Source organism: Acyrthosiphon pisum, chromosome X (assembly GCF_005508785.2).
Source record: "Acyrthosiphon pisum isolate AL4f chromosome X, pea_aphid_22Mar2018_4r6ur, whole genome shotgun sequence".
Lineage (NCBI taxonomy): Eukaryota > Metazoa > Arthropoda > Insecta > Hemiptera > Aphididae > Acyrthosiphon > Acyrthosiphon pisum.
The window spans coordinates 68558066-68578371 of record NC_042493.1 but is presented as its reverse complement, the minus strand read 5'-3'; the positions used below and the strand labels follow the sequence as shown (position 1 = coordinate 68578371).

Below are 20306 nucleotides of genomic sequence, written 5' to 3'. Positions count from 1 at the left end.
CATTTTTTCGATGTCAGTACTCTCTACTGCTTCCGGGGTTATCTTTATAAATTTAATTAGGGGGTTGTAAAGACGCGTGTTGACACCCCACATAGCGAATTGTTTGGTCCAAATCAGTCTCATTGGTTTTGACTAAGTTAGTTGGTTTGTAAAAATGACCCATAGGTGTCCATTAATTATTTCTCGTAGTTTTTAGGTTCAAATAACTTACTTGCATGAGTTTGATTTTACAATTTACGTAAGTAATCGTTATTATTGTGAAAATCTAAATTCTCAAATTTACGTTTTTATCTTGCAAAACTATTATAAATAACTAAATTACGTATATGGATCGTTTTTACTTTTACCGAAAAAATATTCGTATCCCTAACTATTGTATCAAAGACCAAAACAAAAGAAAAAGTATTTAAAAGAGACTAATGTACCAATAGAATTTAATTTATAGACAATAATTATTTTTTACCATATTTATATAAATAATTGCAAAATATCAATGAACAATTTGTGCAGGTTATATGAACTCAGTTAACTGAACTGAACTGATTCAGTTCAACTATTATTTTATAATACTAATACTTACATATAGTATTATGTTAAGTGTTTTCCTTGCCAAAGCTTAAAGTGTTAACATTTTTGATTTTTATTAACAAACATCGAATTTTTTAAGACATAGCAACATGGCTATCCAGGTCTGAAGCTATCTATGCATTTTTATTTTATCCTGATACCTGAGTTATAACTTACAAGACGTTTAATACAAGTTACAACTCACAATTCATTGTTTTTTAATATTATTGGATTTTTAATCATCATCAATTTATTCACCTCTAAAGTTAGAAGAGCACAAAAAAGACAGTCCATAAATCAGTGTCAACATTTTAGTGTGACTGCCCATAAATATTTAAAATGTCTAGATACGCTTATCTATATTGTGTGTACGCGCTCTGAGTAGGGGCAACCCGAAGGACCACTCGGGGGACGCCCGAGAACTGAGTAAGCCTGGTTTAGGCAAATGCCACCACTAGCGCCTACTATTTGGGTGGGTAGGCAACTATAGGTGCCCTCGCCTGAAAAAGTCCAATGTAGGCAATTCTACGCACGACGACGATGATAGGAGGAGACCAAAAGAGACTTAAAATTACCGTACCAAGGAAGTTGAATTTATGCACGGGTATAAGGAAGATGAGTTTAGTTGTATGGGGGGGGATGTCTTGGTGGTCGAAATCGGTTTGGTGCAATGACCACCAAGCTCACAGAAATCGGTGAATACTTAAAATCTACACTTAATTCTACGATGATGATGACGATGTGGATGATGGCTGCAACGAATGACAACCGACGGTGACTGAACTCGAAAACCCTGGATCGCAATCAATGATGACACCAATCCCGATCTCGACGATGGAAGAGCCCCGTCCAACGATGTCTCAATGACTAGCTGGTGTAGATGATTACACGACAATAATACCCAACCAGAAATACAATAAAACTCACGTAAATGCTAGTAATGGTGGCGTTTTATTGCAATAATAACAAGGATACAACGGTTCCGTGTCGCACTGACTCGGCCGGTGGTAGAATTTTATATAATAATAATATGTCGTAATGACTGATCAGGTATAAATATGTGATATACATATGTTGCCGCAGTGGCAACAAAACAAAACTTCCGCGGTGCTTCAATAGCAGAAAAAAAAAATTAACACGAATCAATAATACACTAATTAATATAAGTAGGTACGTAGATGTGTATAATAACACTTAACGGAAAAAAAAAAGAAAAATTCATAACAACAATAAGGGCGTTGGCCGCGTTATCACAACAAAAACATTAAAACAGATGATATTTAAGGAACTACTGTATATGCTACTGGCGGACACCCCCCTTGAAAAAATCCTGGTTGCGTCACTGATATAACATAAGTTACTACTCACCAAATCCAGGCGGCTGTGTTAAGATAAATGGATACCAGATAACCATCCACAAGGGGAAATTTTTATTGGGTCGACTCGAAAACGATACAGACCCCTACGCGAAATTAATTAAAACTTTAGGTGGAAAAATTACAAAATAATTTTCTGGTACAGGGCATGATCCGTGAATCATTGCTTGGGGCAGGTCTTGGAGCTTTAATAATGTGGAAACAAAAGTGGGTTCCATTATACTGCTACGGCGCGACTGACTTAATACTTATTAGACGTAAACTTATTAGAGTTAACACGTAGTGTTTTTCCCATGGGTGATATAATTACATACCTACTTTTAGACAACCACTAAAATATAATAACTCCTACTAAAATGTATAATACTACATGCCCACAGAACTTGAGGTTAAATAACCAGTGTTTAATTTGTATTATTAATTGTTAGATGAAATAAAAAATTTGGATGTTATGTTTAAATGTTCAATCCACCAAAGACTGTTACATAAATAATGAATGGAAATTATTTAGTTTCACAATAATTTAACAATTGTTGTTTTATTGATATGTTCTATATCAGTATATCCTATAATATATATTTTTATGTTTCTAATATTGTAGTTAATAATTACACCACATGAATTATTTTAATGTGCTAATAAAATGTATTCATATAAGAAATTTGTACCGTAAAATATATGTTTTTTCAGAACTTAGAGATTCTTTTATTAAGTAATAATTTCACATAACACATATGTACCGATTATGTATTAATCACAATATTCAAATAAATAAAATATACTTATATACTTCAACCCAGCTTTTCAATAATTATCTTAATTAGTTATAATTATATGAAGTTAATTTTACATTTTCAGTCATAAATGTATTGAATATAAATATTAATTACCATTAATAACCAATCATACTAGAAAATAAACATAAAAATATGTTAGTGATATTAATATCTTTAATTTAAAATTCTTGAGAAGTTTATTATTAATTATATATTTAGTTTCATTATATTCGAAAAATGTTCATGTAAGATATGGTAACTTTGCAGCTGAAAAACACGAATTATTATGTTTTATTTTCCAATTATGTCAGCTATGCGTTTATATTGAGTACCTATATAAAGTGGCACTGTATACCTACTTAAGGCAATGAAATTACACCATCTAAAATTAAGAATTGCCCGGCAAGGCTGGGCAAGTTAATGATTTTTTTTTCAACTCAGTTAAGTTAAATTAATATGCACCAATGAAAAAAGTTAAAAGTTGAAAGTTAAATTAACTTATAGGTTCTCAGGTTAAAAAAAAGTTTATTTGTTTATACAACGCTAGCGTACTTAATTTTTTTCCAACCTAAAAATAAATATTATAGACTACAGCGTTTATACTTAATAGTTAATATAGTATTTCCATATAAGTTAGATTCAAATGATATTCATTTTTAGCTTTAAATAATTCACAGTAAATATTTTTTGACATGAAAACAAAATAGACTGAAATAGTGAAAATATAATAAAATTAAAAATAAAATAAATTAACTTAACTTACTTCTTAAAAATGAAAAATTAATTTGTTAATTTCACGTTAATTAAAACAGAAATTTAGTAAGTTAACAATTAAGTTAGTGAAAAGCCAAAAGTAACTATTGTCTATTCACGATGAGATCATAACTCGGCGGCCTAGTTGTGCGCATGGGGAGACGGCATCTGACTATATGTCTGACCACCGCCTGACGAAAACTGGACTCCGCCAAGTTATGACCTCATTGTGAATAGACTATAGTTAAGTTAAAAAGTTTAAATTAAATTAACTTTTTAACTTAATATTAACTCTTTAATGCCCAGCCTTGAGAATTAGTAACTGGATAGGTACTTAAATCGAATGGTTTACCTAGCACCTAACACCTAGCAAATTATTTATTTATTTTATAGTTGTTACTAAATAGGTATTCCTTGAATTTTCTGAGGGTGTTGGTGTAGTGGTTAAAAATAATAATATAATTTTCCCCACATAATAAATAGGTATACATTTTGTGAGTATATTTACAACATTTTATACTCAGTGTTAGTAATCTGTATTGAACAATTAAACTTGTATAATAGTGTATTCACCTGTTAAAATTGGTACATAATCATAAGGGTGCGCACATGGAGGGGGGGGCTGTGGCCCACCCTGCGAGACATACCGAAATTTATGTACCTAGTAATACATAATTTAAACATCACAATTTTTGATTTTTTTAAATCATAGAACATTAATTAAGTAGGTGAAAAATAACATTGAAAATCAATTAAATGTCTTTAAAAATAAAATTGATAACATTTAAAATTTAAAACCGTGTTGACAATTAAAATATTTCTTATTTAATTTTAAAAAAAATATGTATTTGTTTTTTATCATATGAATGATTTGTGCCTTAAATAGTGGGTGATTACGAGTAGGTAAATTAAAGTATAATTGTTTCCTCCATCAGAGTTCAGGTTTCTTAATCTTTATTGACTTGGCCCACCCTACCACAAATGTCTGCGCACGCCTATGTACATAATATATTAATACAGTTCTATAAAATAAAAATCATTTTAATCACAGTTATTGATATTATTATACTTTTTCTTTAAGTTACATTTAAATAATTTAAAACTTGACCAATATCAATTTTGGGGTAATATTTTTAATTTATTAGTATTTTAAGTGGAATACAATTAAATATTTATTGTAAATCGTTACATAGACAGCTAAATTTGTGTAATTTACTAAATAGTGACAATAAGTGTGTACATACTAATATTTGAGGACATCACTTTAAGATCATATAATATATACTTAGTTATAAATATTATAAATCTCTGAAATAAATTTATCATCTAATAACTATAACATAATAACAGAAGTATTTTTATTTCTATCAGTACGAAAAACATGAATATTTAAATTTGAAGTACTTTCTTTTATTGGTTAATAATCGCAAACAAAGAGTTTTTAATAACACGTAAAAGGCAAACAAATTACATACATATTTGAAGTACAATAATACATTTATGAAAATGAATAGAATTTAGGAAATACAATGAAGTTAGTAAAGAACATTTATATAAATTAAAAATTAAAGGGAAAAAAAGAATGGTTAATTCAATAAGGAATTATAAATAATAAATCTATTAGAACAATTTTAAATGATAATATGCAGTCAAGTCATTATACACAATTAATAAATAATAATGATATAATATTAAATTGTTCTAGTGTTTAAATGTCAAAAAAAGAAAAAAAAGCATATTATGTATAAATAAAAATATAATAAATAAATAAATACATTTTTCAAGGGATCATTGCAATTACCAAAGGACGGATTATTTTATTGTTGACTATACTCCGGCAATGGTTTCACAATACCCTGTGTGAATGCATAATGTATGCAACTGCATACAAATTTATATTGATTCTAAAATTAAAAATGTAAATTAGTAATAACTAATAATAATATAACAAATAATACAGTATTTCAAAATTACAATAGCATATTTTATAAATTATAAAGACTCTTATTATTATACATAATAAGAGTGAAATTACACATATATACAACATACCCCCTTGCAATAAATGGATAAATAATGTATATCCAAATGTAATGTTAATGTATATTGTATATTTCATTTAAAGTGTACTTACTGAAGTTTGTACCATCATAGCTCGTTGATCACGCATTTGTCGGACAATTTCAAGAGGATAAACAGGTTGGCCTGCTTCTATTAAGCACAATGCAGTCTCTAATAAAATTATCACTCCTGTACGTCCAATTCCAGCTGAACAATGTATAACAACAGGTTCAACAACACCTGCACGTTCTTTACGAACAGCTCCTACTAAATTTAACAAGCGATCTGAATCATCTGGTACACCGTGATCAGGCCATAAACTATATTGAAGTTGTGTAACAGATCTAGTTTCATTAGTCTGTAAAAATGCATTTGAAAATTAATTAATTAAGTATGGATCATATCCAAAAACAAAGCTGAACTTGTAGAGAATGTGGCTCCATTCATTTAGCTAGAATAGAATATAAGGTTTAAACTTGGATAATATAAACTTGTAAAACAAGGACAACAAATACAGATGTGACATCATCATCTTAAGAATACTCACACTTATTTCAGTTAACTCTATTTGGCGGTAAACAATAATGTTAGAAGTATCCGTTTCTTCGGACACCATTTTTAGTGATATATTGCTGTTAACTTCTAATGTTTCATTGATTGGTGGCCAATATTTGGCACATTTTTGACGACCTTTTTCAACAAGAGCAGTGACCATAACAATTAAGGTACTACGAGATTCTAATACCATACACCAGAAATCGCTAATTGTTGTTTGAAGTGGTCCTATTAAAATTAAAAAAACAAAGTGTTAAATCAAATGATAAAAGCTCTTATATTTAGTATATATTTTTACCTTGTGTTGCTATGTATCTATTAATTATTCCCGAACCTGGTATTTCCATATTTATATAGTTGGCATTAATATAGTCATGGTCCTGATTTTTGATAATATATCGAGTTATATCATCTAAACAATGTTAAAAGAGTATTTAGTTTTAAATTAAATATTTTTACTTAATAAACAGTATTTGTTTGAAATGAAATATTATTTCTATATTAGGTAAATATAATTATGAAATAATATATTATTATATTTTTCATTACACATATGTACTTAATAAATTTCATCAATTTTATCGTTTATACATTAAAAATGTTACTTACATGGAGCAATATCGCGATACCTATTTTTATGTATATTTTGAGTGGTTCTAGCATTATCCATTGACGTTTCTGGTTTATGCCTGTACAGCTGTTCAAACTGTGTTAGTAAAGATCCACTTGCTAAACCATCTCCAAGCAGTAGTATAGATTGAACCAATGGATCAGATGACATAACACTTGGTGGAGATTCTGGTATGTACTGAAATAAAGGTTCTTCTTCTTTTTCTTTCAAACACTCATCGTCATCATCATCACCTGAACATTATAACATAACTTACAGTGATTGTTTTTTTATACATTATAGAATATACAGAAATATTTCATAATGAGTAATAACATAAAAAATTAGTTGATTAATATTAAATTATTTAAAAATACAAATATACTACAGATAATATTACATTGTAATATTTAGTGACTGAATCAACATTTTTAATTGTTTTTTAAAATTGTATACTTAAATAACCTTACACATCTGTCATAATAACAGTTTGTCTATGTATCCCATTTTTTATCATAGCTTTTATTGACATGGTTACTGAGTTTTAAAATAAAAACATGTTTATAAAGTTAATTTATAATTTATTTTACAAAAAATGTGCGTACTTATTTTATATTAAATATTAGCTGACATGGCCATGTGTTGCAATTGCTAGGTTTTTGTGATTGTTCAACTCCTTTTTGGGCTAACACAATGTGAAAGCAATGTAAATTAAATTATATTTTAATTTATAGCCATCCCGACGGATGTTGTCCGTGAGTTACAGTGGTGATTAAGCGAGCAGTATATTAAAAGGTAGGTAGTCTACCTAAGGCAGATCGCAGACCCCACATGGTGCGTCCGTAAGTGTACAATTAACTCTAAAGTATTGAAGTTATAAAATCAATTAGCCTAAAATTAACCTAACCTAACCGTACTAAAATCTGATTAATATAAAAAAAAACCAAACAGTTATAATATGTATAGATAAAGAAGAAAAATAAAAAGTAAATATAAGGAAAAAACAAGGTAATTAATTATTATTATTATTATAAAAATTAATAGCAACCATTAATAAACAAAAATTTAAAAAAAAAATAATGCAAAAATTTGTTTACCAAAACCAAAACCGTGGTTTGAACTGAAGACCCCTGTTTTAATCTCTCCCCTGGTTGGCTTATTTACATTTTTTCCCTAACAAAATATAGCCTACCTAGTTTAATCTATCTCTGTACCAAATTTCATCGCAATCAGATGAACGACCATTATTAATATTATTTATAATATTGTAAAAAAGTCCAATAAATTATTTGTAACAGCTTGTATACATTTGGATATACCTATATTATTTTAAATTATATTTTTTAAAGTATCAAATCAAAATCTTGGAACTCAGAACTGATTATTTAAACTAAACTGTGCACTGCTTGAAATGGTTTGATTTTATTTTCATTTCCATATATCAATATTTATTTTTTCTAAACAATATTATAAATGATCAAGAATGTTAAATAGTCGTTAAATAAAAAAAATCTTTTAAAAATAGAAGTTTTCTGAAATCACCAATAAAGCAACCTTACAATAAACAAAAATACTATGACAGATGGCGCTATCGTTGTATTTATGCATTCCAGGTTTCTTACTTTTCCGGTGGATTTGCTTAAAATTTTCATTCATTAAAACCTTGTCCTGACAATTACGAACACAACAAAAAAAGAATCAGCCAAATCAGTCCCGTAATTTTTGAGATTAGCCGTTTTAAAGTATATAAGTATAAAAGTAGTTTCACGTTTATAATATAGTTAGAAGATACCAACAACTATAGAGATAAATATTAAATATATTTTCAACAGATTATCTTTGAACTTTTTCAATTAAATAACTTATTTTAGCTATCTAAACTTGTAATTTTAATTTTGATCCCAATTAATGACATAATTCTATATGATATATATACCTTTTTGTTGTACTGTTAAAACTAATTTCCCATCGTGTTCTACATCTCTAGCTGCTCTAATTAAATTTACAACATCATCATGGACCATCTCACTGACTTCTTGTCCATTTATCATTAAAACCTAAATGATTTGATATTATTAATAATTTACAATTTAATTAATATAAATTATAAATTACCTTGAAAAATTCTATTTATATATTGACTAAACAATATAGTGAAATGTACTAACCTGATCACCTTCACATAGTTTAGGTTGTGATCGAAAAGCTGCTGTGTTAGGAACAACTCTGGACACAACAATAGGTAATCCTAAATCTGAGCCACCTCTTACATTAAATCCAAATCGCCCTTCCTCATCAGCATTCATATGAATGCAAACAACATTATTTTCACAACCCTGTAAAACAAACAATGTATGATATAGGTAAATATGAATTTTATTTATATGAAGTTTTAGTTTTGAGTATGTTATAATCAATTAGCAGGATTACTATAAAATGTGCATGATGATATGTAGTATGACTATTGGGAAATAAAATATGTGTATATAATTAAGGTATATTTAATCAAAATTAAACAAATTGATATTAGTTAATGAATAAGTTAACAAATTTATATAGTTTAAATAGAACAAGTTTTCCAGTACAAATGTATTAAAATGATTATTGAAATAACCAATGTAATTTATCACAGCTTAAGTTTATTTATTAATTTAGATAATTAGGCTCTATAATATACTATTATATAATTATAAAATATTACCAAAGAAGATTCCGTATCATATGCTGGAATATCATAAATACTACTAGACATGTCATCATCAACATAATTTCGGCCTGTTGCTGCTAATCCGGTTCCACTACTACTGCTACTTGGACGGACAGCTGAAGATATAAATCCACCTTCGCTGAAAAAACATAAATAAAATGTAAAAAATAAAATTAATGGTATAATTTATTTTTATTTTATAAACAAACGAACAGCAGATCCTCAGTGATCAAATTATAAATGGAAAATGAAAAAACCTTAAAACTAATTTTTTTTTAGAAATAGGAGATCATTTTGTAAAGCATTTAAATCCGCATTTTAACTGCTTTACAAATTGATTTATTTAAAAAATATATTTCATCTGTTAAGAAGTGGCTTTAGAAAATTCCTTTTAAACTCAAATGTTTTAAGGTTTTTTCCATATACAATTTGATATCTGGAACGCTGTGTCCCCATTCCATTAAAGTTGTGTTTCACTTACTCATCTGATACAAGTGATGAAGTAGGACCCCAAGCAGGTCTTGGTTCTTTATCAACTGACTTAACTTTATTATCATGTGATCCTTTAGCAGATGATTTGAGAATTGATTTTGAACTCTTACTCTCCGTATTGTTGTTAACTGGTTGTTTCGAACAGTATTTACTTTTAAATCTAAAGACAAACAATATAGTTAATATTAGTTCATGAAACTAAGCAATTTTATAATTCAAGATTTTTTTCTAAAAAAAAGTAAGGTATAATAATATATAGTTATTATTTTTATAATAATTTCAGAACAAAATAGTACTAAATAATAGTAAAATAAGATTTCATAACAGTTGTTTTTTTACAAGTTATATATAAATTATTATTGTTTAAATGGTTAAATATATAACAAAAATTACCTAAGAAATGTTCGGTGAGGTCGTGGTTGTGACATACGACTCTCTTCTATTGTTTGTATTTCAGTTCGCCCAGAATATGAAAATCGTGAACCAAGAAGAAATGGTCCTGGCAACAATCGTCTAAATCCTCGATTATTTGATGGGCAAACGGGTTGATTTAGCCGGAAAAATGAATGATGTTCAACACAGGATTTCCATAAATGTTTAGATGAACGATATGTCATCATATTAAAGCCCAATACTGTATCATAATTTTCAGACTGTAAATGATTGAATTTTTAAACTCTCAAACATAAAATATCCATAATATTAATGCAAAACATTAAATACATGTTTTTTTTACCATTTCTCTTCGTAGTTGAACAAAAAAATGTCTTCGCTTAAATGATATTTTTACTATTTTTGCCCATGATAATGTATTTATACGAATATTATTTTGAAATACAACTAAACCATTACATGTAACTCCAATATCTAATTCTTTATCAGCAGAATCCTAGTATTTAACAAAACATAACAATTTATAATTTTTTATAATAGGTATGAATATAAAAGTTAATTATAAAAAATACCCACTTTTGCTTTATGTAAATCAACACCATACATATCTAATCTCTTTCCATGGTCCAAGAAATTAAATTCAGCATCAGCGGGAGATTGACCCCTAATAATTAAAATAAATTATATTACATGCGTATATTTTTTTTCAGGTATTTATGTATAATTTACTTGTGTAATTTATGTAATTCAGAAATTTGATTTTCCAATTGTTCAGTTTGGCCAGGTATAAGAACCATACCAGATATATATCCAGGTTTATGTTCTTCAGGGTGGTAATCTCCAAGTTCAGCTAAAATATGAGTTTATATTTAATTTATATTTTTTATAAATTATTTTATTTTAACAATTTTAAATTACATTGAACAGTGTAACTGGCAAGGAGACAAGCAGTACTTGGAGACACAAAAAGTTTTCCATGTAAAATATCTTTTCGTAATTGTAAATACAAATGATAACGCGTATATTCTTCTTGAAGTTTACTTGGATCAGACACATAAAATTTTACACAAAAATAAAAAAATCCTCCTGAAATCATCAATTAATACAATAAATAATAATTAAAAATTATATTAGTAATTTTATGTAAAGAGTTATAATTCAAAATAAATGTGGTTATTTATTTAATAATTTTGATATTAAGAACTATTATATTAATATATATAATATATGTTATGTTTGTAAAACTGTTTAAATTCTACAACAACAAATACATATTGTATTCAACAAGAATAAATTATTATATGCTTAATATAATAATAAATTACCTCTCATTTGTTTTTTGATACTTTTTTTTGGATTCAGCCATCTCTAAAGATATTAAAAAATAAAATATTATTCACAATCTTAGATTCGGAATAGTAATAATATATATTAAACGTACCAAAATATCTGTATTTGTTACAGATGGAATTACCCCATTTTCGGTAAATTGTAAGCCAAAATAATCTTTTTCAATTAATTCTAAGTGTTGAAATACTGCTTCTAGTAATGCTTCACCTTTAGCTCGTTTCTAAATATTTAATTTTAATAATATAAATAAAAATATAATTACATATTACTAATACAAGTTTTTCAAATAGATAATGCCTACTAAATAATTTACTCACGTCAAGTTTAAAACAATGTTGAGTGTCATCAAGAAATACAACAGTGGCATTGATTGACTTTAAACGACCTCGATCTACAGCCAATTCGGTAGCACGAACGTTGTATGTGCCACTCGATCCTGCTAAGGTTCTTCTTGACACACCTTCTATCATTATATGTCATAAGTAGTCCATAAGAAATTTTCTATAAAAATAATTTAAATTACATTAATTTATGAATTACAGATATAAAAGTCGAAAGTATATTTGTCATTTTTAAATAATGGTATAAACATGACACACATACATCCAAGCCTAAAAATCCGAAAACGTTCAAAAATTAAATAATCATTGCAATACCCATTATGTTAAAATATCGAATGTATTTTTGTTAGGTACATTGTAATTTTTGATTCTGAGCAAAGCGATTAATATAGTGATTTTTACAATAATGTGTTTTTTTTTTTTATTAATTTTTTTTTTTTTTGCTTCTGTCATTACTGTTTGGGGCGGTAAAACTGCTTTGATTTTCTTCACCAGTATCTTGTTCAATGGGAAAGTGAATCTATTAGGTGCATTAAGACAGTCAAAAATCAAAATTCCCAACAGTTTTTAAAAGACAGCGTAAAAAAACAAAATCAATAAAAAATTAAGGAAAACGAGAATTTTTCTCAAAATCGATTTTGGTTTTTAAGTAACTTTAAAACAAATGACCGTAGACACATAAAATATTTACTGGTTTTTTATATTTTAATTTTCTATACACAATACATATATAAGTTTCAAAATATTTTGATTTGTTTTGAACTGTTTAAAGACATTTACAGTTTTTTACTATTTAAAGTTCGAATTATGATATAATTTATCAAATTTAAAATTTAAAAATTTAAATTATTTTGTAGTTAAAAATGCATAAAATGTTCAACTTTTATAGCTAAGGATTGAACATTTTAAACAAGTTTCCATGTAAATAGGTTATAGTATATAAATTACTTTATTCACAATAATATCATCAAATATATTTAGTAATATCATACATATCTGAGTCTTCGCTCAGAATCGTTTTTCTTATACAATGATATTATATCATTGAATTCAAATTTAACACAATCCATTACAGTGACCCACTTGTAATCTATTGAACAGAAGCCATTACCAACTTGCTAGACTTTCTTAGCATGAAAGTAATCTAGTTCGAAAAACTAGACAAAATGCATGCATAGTTTATAAATTAGATTTTTCTTCTTTGTATGGGCTAAAAAAAATATTTGGTTAAATACTGAAATAAATTTGATTATTTATAATTTATCAGCATACAGCCTAGTATATTGAATTAGTTGATGTTAAATAATCTTATTGTCAGGCACAAGAAAAATGAGCACTCCCACTCTCACATGACTCATTCTTCATATCAACTATCTTAGACAGTGGTACCGTCACTTTACCGATGTGTTGCCATATCCACATAAATATCAGTGATGAAAGTACAAATTATATATACACAATTCCATTTTTATGTGATTTAAAGTCCCTTAATATGTCATTCAAATTCGGTACAGATGTACAGTAGAGGGAGTTTTGACATATAGAGCTCTTACATAACCAACATTGAAAATTCTCCACTTGGCGCATTATGGTCAGCTTACAGTGCTCCCGACTATAAATAATATTTTAACTAAATTACTATAATATTCTGGAATAAATTTATGTAATTATGGTTTAATTTTTAAACTTCGATATTGTAATTGTTCTGAAAATACAATGTTAAGTTTTGTTCTATTTATTTTTCAAACGCATTTAAGGCGAGCTGAAAATTTTTGTTTTGTAACCACAAAACAGAACAATAAATCAAAGCATACACAGACTTTGTTGCAGGGTATGCAGCCAATAAAAAACTGCTTCCAAAACTATAAGATCCCTTAAATTAATATTCTTACAATTTGCCTAAAAAATATTTAAAAAAATATTTATTATTAACATTATTATTACTATTTCTTATTAGAAATTATTTTCAACATGTTCAAAATGTTTTAATTTTCAACATAAAAAAAAACATTTTTATAAAGCCATGTTTATTGAAAACGATATAATTTCATAATTCTTGTCAGATAATTTAACTGTAAACATGAATTGTACCGTCATAATATTTTGTTATTTTATTTTTCTAAAAAGTGTTATTTGGGACTTTGATCATATGCGTTCTTTAAAAGGGTTCTGCCACAAGTCCACAGTGTATGCAAACGAGGCATACTTAACATACCCTGTGCAACGGTTATGAAACAGATTGCTTATTATTATTATATTCGTGTCAAACAACCACATTTATACAATTATAGGTATTTTGTACAAACAATTATAAGCATATAAACATATAAACATAAAATATATAGATGTAAACATAAATAAGAGTTTAAATTGTCAATTGATTAAATAAACATAAATATAAATTTATATTTAACAGATTGCTATATTGTAAGTATTAAGAGTATTTTATTTAGTTTAATTTTAACTAAAACATTTCAACTTACACCCTTTTTTGGTGTTTTATAATTAAAATAATCTTTAATTAGAAGTTAACTTATAAAAACATAAATATTCATATAAAATCAGAATAATTTTCTTAGACAATATGTTAGTTAATTGGAAAGTCAGTAGCTCTAATTCAAAATGTCGTGTAATATATGACTAATAGCTTCCCTTTTATACTAAGTTCTAAAAAAAAAATCATTTACACTTAAAATCTTTTTATATTTTTTTCAAAAAAATTGATATTTTCAATTTTTGTGGAGTTAATTATTTTGATATCCACCATGAACTGTTTTTAATTACTAATTTAACTTAAAAGTTAATTTTATAGGAGGATGATCTGTGTAATAATAGTATTATGAGAATATCTCATACATCTTTTGTTATAGCACTAATTTCATTCTGTTTAGTAAAATAAGTAATAGTGAATAGTTTCAAGTCTCCTAATAACTTTTGATTTTAACTAAAATCATTGTTATTTATATAAAAATTAGAACTTCATATTCCATAAAAATTACAACTATTAAGGAATCTTGTGCATATTACAGTTTCATGACTAAGCTATTAAAATTAATCTTATACATTTTTATCTACAAAGTAATTTACATATTTCTGTGATATTCACAAATTTTGTCAACATTTAAAATCCAAACACTTATAAGAATTTTTTTTTTTTTCTATTAATTATGATTTAGTATACCATATTTTAAAGTTAACATAATATTTATTTATACACTATTAAATTTTTTTGTAATTGATTTTTAACTTGTAAATAAATAAATAATATTACATTTTAATTGTCTATGGGTCTTCCATATTTTTACAGACTACTATGTTACGTTTTCAATTATTAATATTTGTAATACAATATAATATACACTATATCAAGTATAAGTGTCAAATATATAACATTCATATAAACAGTATTCAGATTATTCAGAAAAGTCAATATACTCGGCACTCGCGTACTAATGTATTTAAAATCAATAACAAACACTTGAAATAAATAGTACCTAATTGAATGGAAATGGAACTTAGGCTAGATATTTTTTGAAACTACAGTGTTGCGTCAATTAGGTAATGTATTTGTATAAGTCATTTGTGAAAATTTCAAGTCTGTAGGATCTTGCTACAATTTTTTGGTACTTTTTGTATATGCTTAGGTAAACTAAAAACTAACATAGCAATGATCCCACCAAATCTAAAACATGTAAGCGTCGATAAGGTTTTCTTTTTAACATTTTCTGAGTAAAAGTACATCTAACCTATACCATCTAAGTTATACCAATATAAATTTGTTTAACTGACATAATTATGTTATAATTATTATAGTTCATATTGTTGCAAGAATGAATTTTACAACTCTACTTATTCTACAATCTTGATATTCGTATAATGTCTTATACACATGCATATACAATACATAATATATAAATATATTTTAATTACAATAACAACTTATAATTATTGAATTAACAAATTAAATTAGAAATATTATTATAATATTGTGATAACAAATTATTAACAACGAAACAATGCTAGTAAAAATGTTTATTAGTCATTATAGATATTTATGATATTAATTTCCACAACAAGGTCAATCCATACAAAAATGTGTGTATGGGAGGCACTAGAAACTTTATTCTAAAATAAATTGCCATATAAAATGAAATAAAAGATAAACCTAAGGATTCATAACAATAGACAAAATTTGTCTTAATGTCCTCAATACAATATAAAGGTTTATAATTATTGTAAAATATAATAAATTATAACTGTCTAATTCATATTTCTTATATTTTAAGCTATACTATGCAAAAATTATAAAAATGTAACTAAAAAATTGCTGAGCAGAAGCTTACAGCGACCTCTATCTATCTGTTTTATACAATTTTCTAAAAGATTACTCTAAAACGAGCTCTAAAATTTTAAAAAGTACCTGTTCAACTACCATCTGTTAAATTTGTAATTTTATTATTAATATGGAATTTTCAAACTTTTTCACAAACTTGAAAATGTGATAATGTAAAAAGACAGATACACTATTGTAAAATCAATATTTATATATTTATATTTCATTAATTCACTATTTATTCTTACACCCGTCATTCATTAGAAATAAAATAAGATAAAAATATACATGTAGCTTTTCATAAAAAACAATTATTAAACTAATTTTAATCAGAAAAAAAGTTCAATCAAAAAAAACTTACATACTTTGATTTATGTGTTATAATAATTTAATTACAGCTAAAATGTATTAATCAATAAAAAAATATTTGAGTCATGATTATTTGATTATTAGTTTCACAATCACTGTTACTAAATTTTTAATTTATATATAGTAAGCAAGCTTATAGTTATGCCATGGTTAGGATTGAGACTTACAGTACTAAGAATGTTTGAAATGTACAATTAAATTTACCAAAAAAATCTCTAAAATAGTGGAAAAACGTTTACAAAGTATAAATTTTAATTTAATGTTTTCAAGAATGGTCCATTCATAACATTTTAACATTAGAACTTTATAAATATATTTATTTGATGTATTTCCATTTAGGTACTTATAGTAATTTGGCTCACCTGTTTAATCCATAAAAAATAAATAAATAAATATTAAGTACCTTATTAATTTGTAGTTATATGATATGGTCATTTGGAAAAATATAAAATACACTAAACATGTGCCAATATCAATTTGTAAATAAGTATAAAAGGAAAATATTAATTTTTTATGGAAACTCTGATAGGTTTTTGGATCACCAACATTAGTATAATTAGTACCTAAATCTTAAATAGCAATGATAGATAGTAAATTAATTATATTTTTATTTATCTCAAAAAACGGAATAATGTTAAATACAAAGTACACTTATTAATTGACTATAATTATAAATTATGTTAATACTTAACATTTCAAATAAGTAATAACAATGAATTGTGCTGAGGTGAACAAAGCAACCAACCCATCCATTTCCTGCACCCAGAATGAAGATTTTTTGTGTTTAAATTAAATTTTTTGTTTAAATTAAATTTGAAAACCTATGAATACTTTATATTATCTATTATATTAATATAACGGTTTTGAATACATCAATAGTGAAAATTTCAATCTAGACTTAAATGAGGCATACAATTTTATTTTATTGTAATTAAGTTCATTATAGGTATATGAATAACATTATAATATATAGTAGCATTCAATCATATCACTAGGGTCAGAAACCACTACACCTTTGAAATAAAGGTTAATTTTACTAATTTTTTTTATATAGGTACCTACTTAGGTAATTAATTAAAATTAGTTTTAGATAATTTATTTTAAAATACTAATTTAATTTTGAAGATTATTTGTAGGTACTTACTCAGACTTTTAAAATGATTGGATGAAAATCCTCAATTTATAAAAGTATTCAAATAAAAATGTAATTAGCATAAATAGGTACCTAATGTTTAAATAATAGGTTTGGACGGCATTTAAAAAATCATAAATTGATAAATATTAAACATAATATTATTTACAACTAACCACAGATACATAGCCGTTGATTTTTGATTGACGTACGTGCAGTACTCCGAGACCAAGCTGTATGCAGATGGTGTAATGTCAAACTTGTCGAACTTGTCAAACTTGCCAGATTCAATACGTTACGATTTAGTAGATTGTGCAAACCGCGTAGAACAGAATTTTGGTAGAGAAACGACATATCAAATGCATTGTTAAGCAGCAGTGAAAATTAGCTGTACGATAACTAGATATTGTGTTGCAATGGAAATATTAAATTCGCATGGAACCGTAGCCTCATGAATAAAATATAATGAATATTGGTTTATGAATAATTAAATAATAATAATAATAATGGTGAAAAAAATCCCAATCGTGTACAAATCAAAAACGATTGTAATTGTAAACAAATAATAATAATTTATATCACACTGTTCACATCGTTATCTAAGTAGTGATTTTTTTCGCAAAAACGAACAAATAAAAACAAAAAAAATGGTTGACGAAAACGGGACGTCAGCAGTTGTTCGACAGTAGAACTGTCGTGGTTTACACGTTTGGCCGACGGTGAACATTCGACTGTTCGAAGCTTCGTCGTCTTATTAGTTTGGTTAACGATAAGGTTGTGATATACATTATTGGATCACCAAGATCTATGAAGTAGATACTACTTTATAGATCTTGTTAGATCACGGCCTTATAATCATGAACTATGATTAATATGACGGAACACTGACGGGCGGGAGCAGGGAGAGGACGTATAGACGCATAGAATAATATAGAGATGGCGTTTTGTATATAAATTATAAACAGTAGAATCAAGTTGAAACCATCGAGGAGGCAGTTTACAATAATCTTATCGTGTAGATCGCGCTGCAAATCATTACAATTTTTGTAAAATATGTAAATTGATAATATGATATTGTAATTATAATAGAGTCAATTCTAACATTTTCGTTTTTTGTTTTTCGATTTTTAATTTATATATATTATATTATCTTCAGCTAAAATGCCTAGTAGTTTTGTTTGTGGCAGAACAAGAAATAAAAATTCCACAATTGAAGATATTACTTTTCATAAGTGAGTATAAACTTATTGTATAATATATTTTGTTGTATTTGATAACATGGTCATAAGGTCATAACTTAAAATATTAATTATTTATATAACAACACTTATTTAATTTATAGGTTTCCTGTTAATGAAAAAGTTAGAGACAAATGGAAGAATTTTGTTTTGGAAAATAAATTAAATATACATAGTATAAATAAATATTCTGTTGTTTGTTCAAAACATTTTCTTGAGACATGTTTTGTGATGCGGAATAATAAAAGATTCTTAGTGGGAAATGCAGTACCATCAAAAATAATTTTAAGGGTCAAAAGTGTAAGTAATTTATATAATTTATTCATAATTTTAATAATATGATTATTTTAGGCTAGAAATTTGTATTCCGAAGAAGTCAAACTACTAAATCAGCCAATTGTGTGTTCTGATAATGAACCAAAAAGTAGTTTTAAAGTAACACAGACCCTGATAAAGGTACAATATTTTATGTTATTCTACAAAATTAGATACCTATATATTATTGTTTATATTATTATATTATGTTAGATTATTTTGTATAAGTTATTTGATTATTAAATAAAATACACTTATATCCGTTAGTTATTGTTGTAGCAGTTAGGTAACTATTCTTGATAAATAAATCAAAATAAAACCAAAAGGTTGAAATTAATATTGATTTTATTTGTTATTGGTACATAGTTTAATAAATTTAAATACATTTTAACATTCTTGTTTAAGCCACAATATTTTATTAGGTACCTGATTATGTTATTTGTAATGGAGAATCAGTATCAGATTTCAACAAATCTACCTTCTCAAATACAAACACCTCTGTTAGCGCCAAGGAACATGAAGATCAAGTAGTTGGTTTTACTATTTAATTAACATTGTTTAATAATAATATACTAAGGGTTAAAGATAGGTAGATAATAATATTATCGAATAAATATTAAATAAAGTATAGCAAACAATATTATCATAATATTGTAAATTTGTATGCTAACTTAATTTTTTTTCACACCATTGTCATCACGTATCCATTTGCTTGAACGATACATTTGAAGACTAATAATTCAGTAATAAGAAACCTGTTTAAAATCCTAAATATTAATTTTGTGAAAATAACTACTTATCACTTATCACAAAAAATATTTATTTTTTAGATTAAAAAAAGAACCTATACTATTGTTTTGCTCAAATATCATTAATAACGATATGGAAAACAAAATAAAAAAAGGTGGGCAAGTGGGATGTTGCTCTGTTGTACAGTA

At 26.3% G+C, this 20306-nt stretch overlaps 2 protein-coding genes across 2 annotated transcripts; one reads left to right on the top strand and one right to left on the bottom strand.

The window, feature by feature from the left end:
* Positions 1-4589: 4589 nt before the first annotated feature.
* LOC100168061 (tyrosine-protein phosphatase non-receptor type 4) lies at positions 4590-18380 on the bottom strand. The gene is made up of 18 exons (XM_008189342.3): positions 17992-18380; positions 11958-12141; positions 11732-11860; positions 11616-11658; positions 11209-11376; positions 11020-11140; positions 10867-10954; positions 10634-10786; positions 10291-10550; positions 9887-10057; positions 9400-9544; positions 8867-9034; positions 8635-8755; positions 6698-6952; positions 6387-6500; positions 6081-6316; positions 5607-5891; positions 4590-5376 (listed from the first exon to the last, which is right to left on the bottom strand). Exons 2-18 carry the CDS (start codon positions 12108-12110, stop codon positions 5290-5292), a joined length of 2697 nt encoding a protein of 898 aa, XP_008187564.1. The 5' UTR covers positions 12111-12141; positions 17992-18380; the 3' UTR covers positions 4590-5289.
* A 220-nt stretch (positions 18381-18600) lies between these two features.
* Positions 18601-19935, top strand: LOC103310604 (THAP domain-containing protein 1-like). The gene is made up of 5 exons (XM_008189343.3): positions 18601-18891; positions 18972-19047; positions 19158-19353; positions 19405-19509; positions 19791-19935. The coding sequence occupies exons 2-5, from the start codon at positions 18977-18979 to the stop codon at positions 19914-19916; spliced, it is 498 nt and encodes a 165-aa protein (XP_008187565.1). The 5' UTR covers positions 18601-18891; positions 18972-18976; the 3' UTR covers positions 19917-19935.
* Positions 19936-20306: the final 371 nt, after the last annotated feature.

Excerpts from the sequence above, each read along its gene's own strand:
- LOC100168061 (XM_008189342.3), bottom strand. The coding sequence starts at position 12,110 with ATGATAGAAGGTGTGTCAAGAAGAACCTTAGCAGGATCGAGTGGCACA. Across the intron at positions 11,861-11,957 it reads AACATTGTTTTAAACTTGAC|AAACGAGCTAAAGGTGAAGC; the intron begins GTGAGTAAATTA and ends TTAAATATTTAG. Across the intron at positions 5,892-6,080 it reads TAGAGTTAACTGAAATAAGT|ACTAATGAAACTAGATCTGT; the intron begins GTGAGTATTCTT and ends GCATTTTTACAG.
- LOC103310604 (XM_008189343.3), top strand. The coding sequence starts at position 18,977 with ATGCCTAGTAGTTTTGTTTGTGGCAGAACAAGAAATAAAAATTCCACA. Across the intron at positions 19,354-19,404 it reads TAATTTTAAGGGTCAAAAGT|GCTAGAAATTTGTATTCCGA; the intron begins GTAAGTAATTTA and ends TGATTATTTTAG. Across the intron at positions 19,510-19,790 it reads TAACACAGACCCTGATAAAG|GTACCTGATTATGTTATTTG; the intron begins GTACAATATTTT and ends ATATTTTATTAG.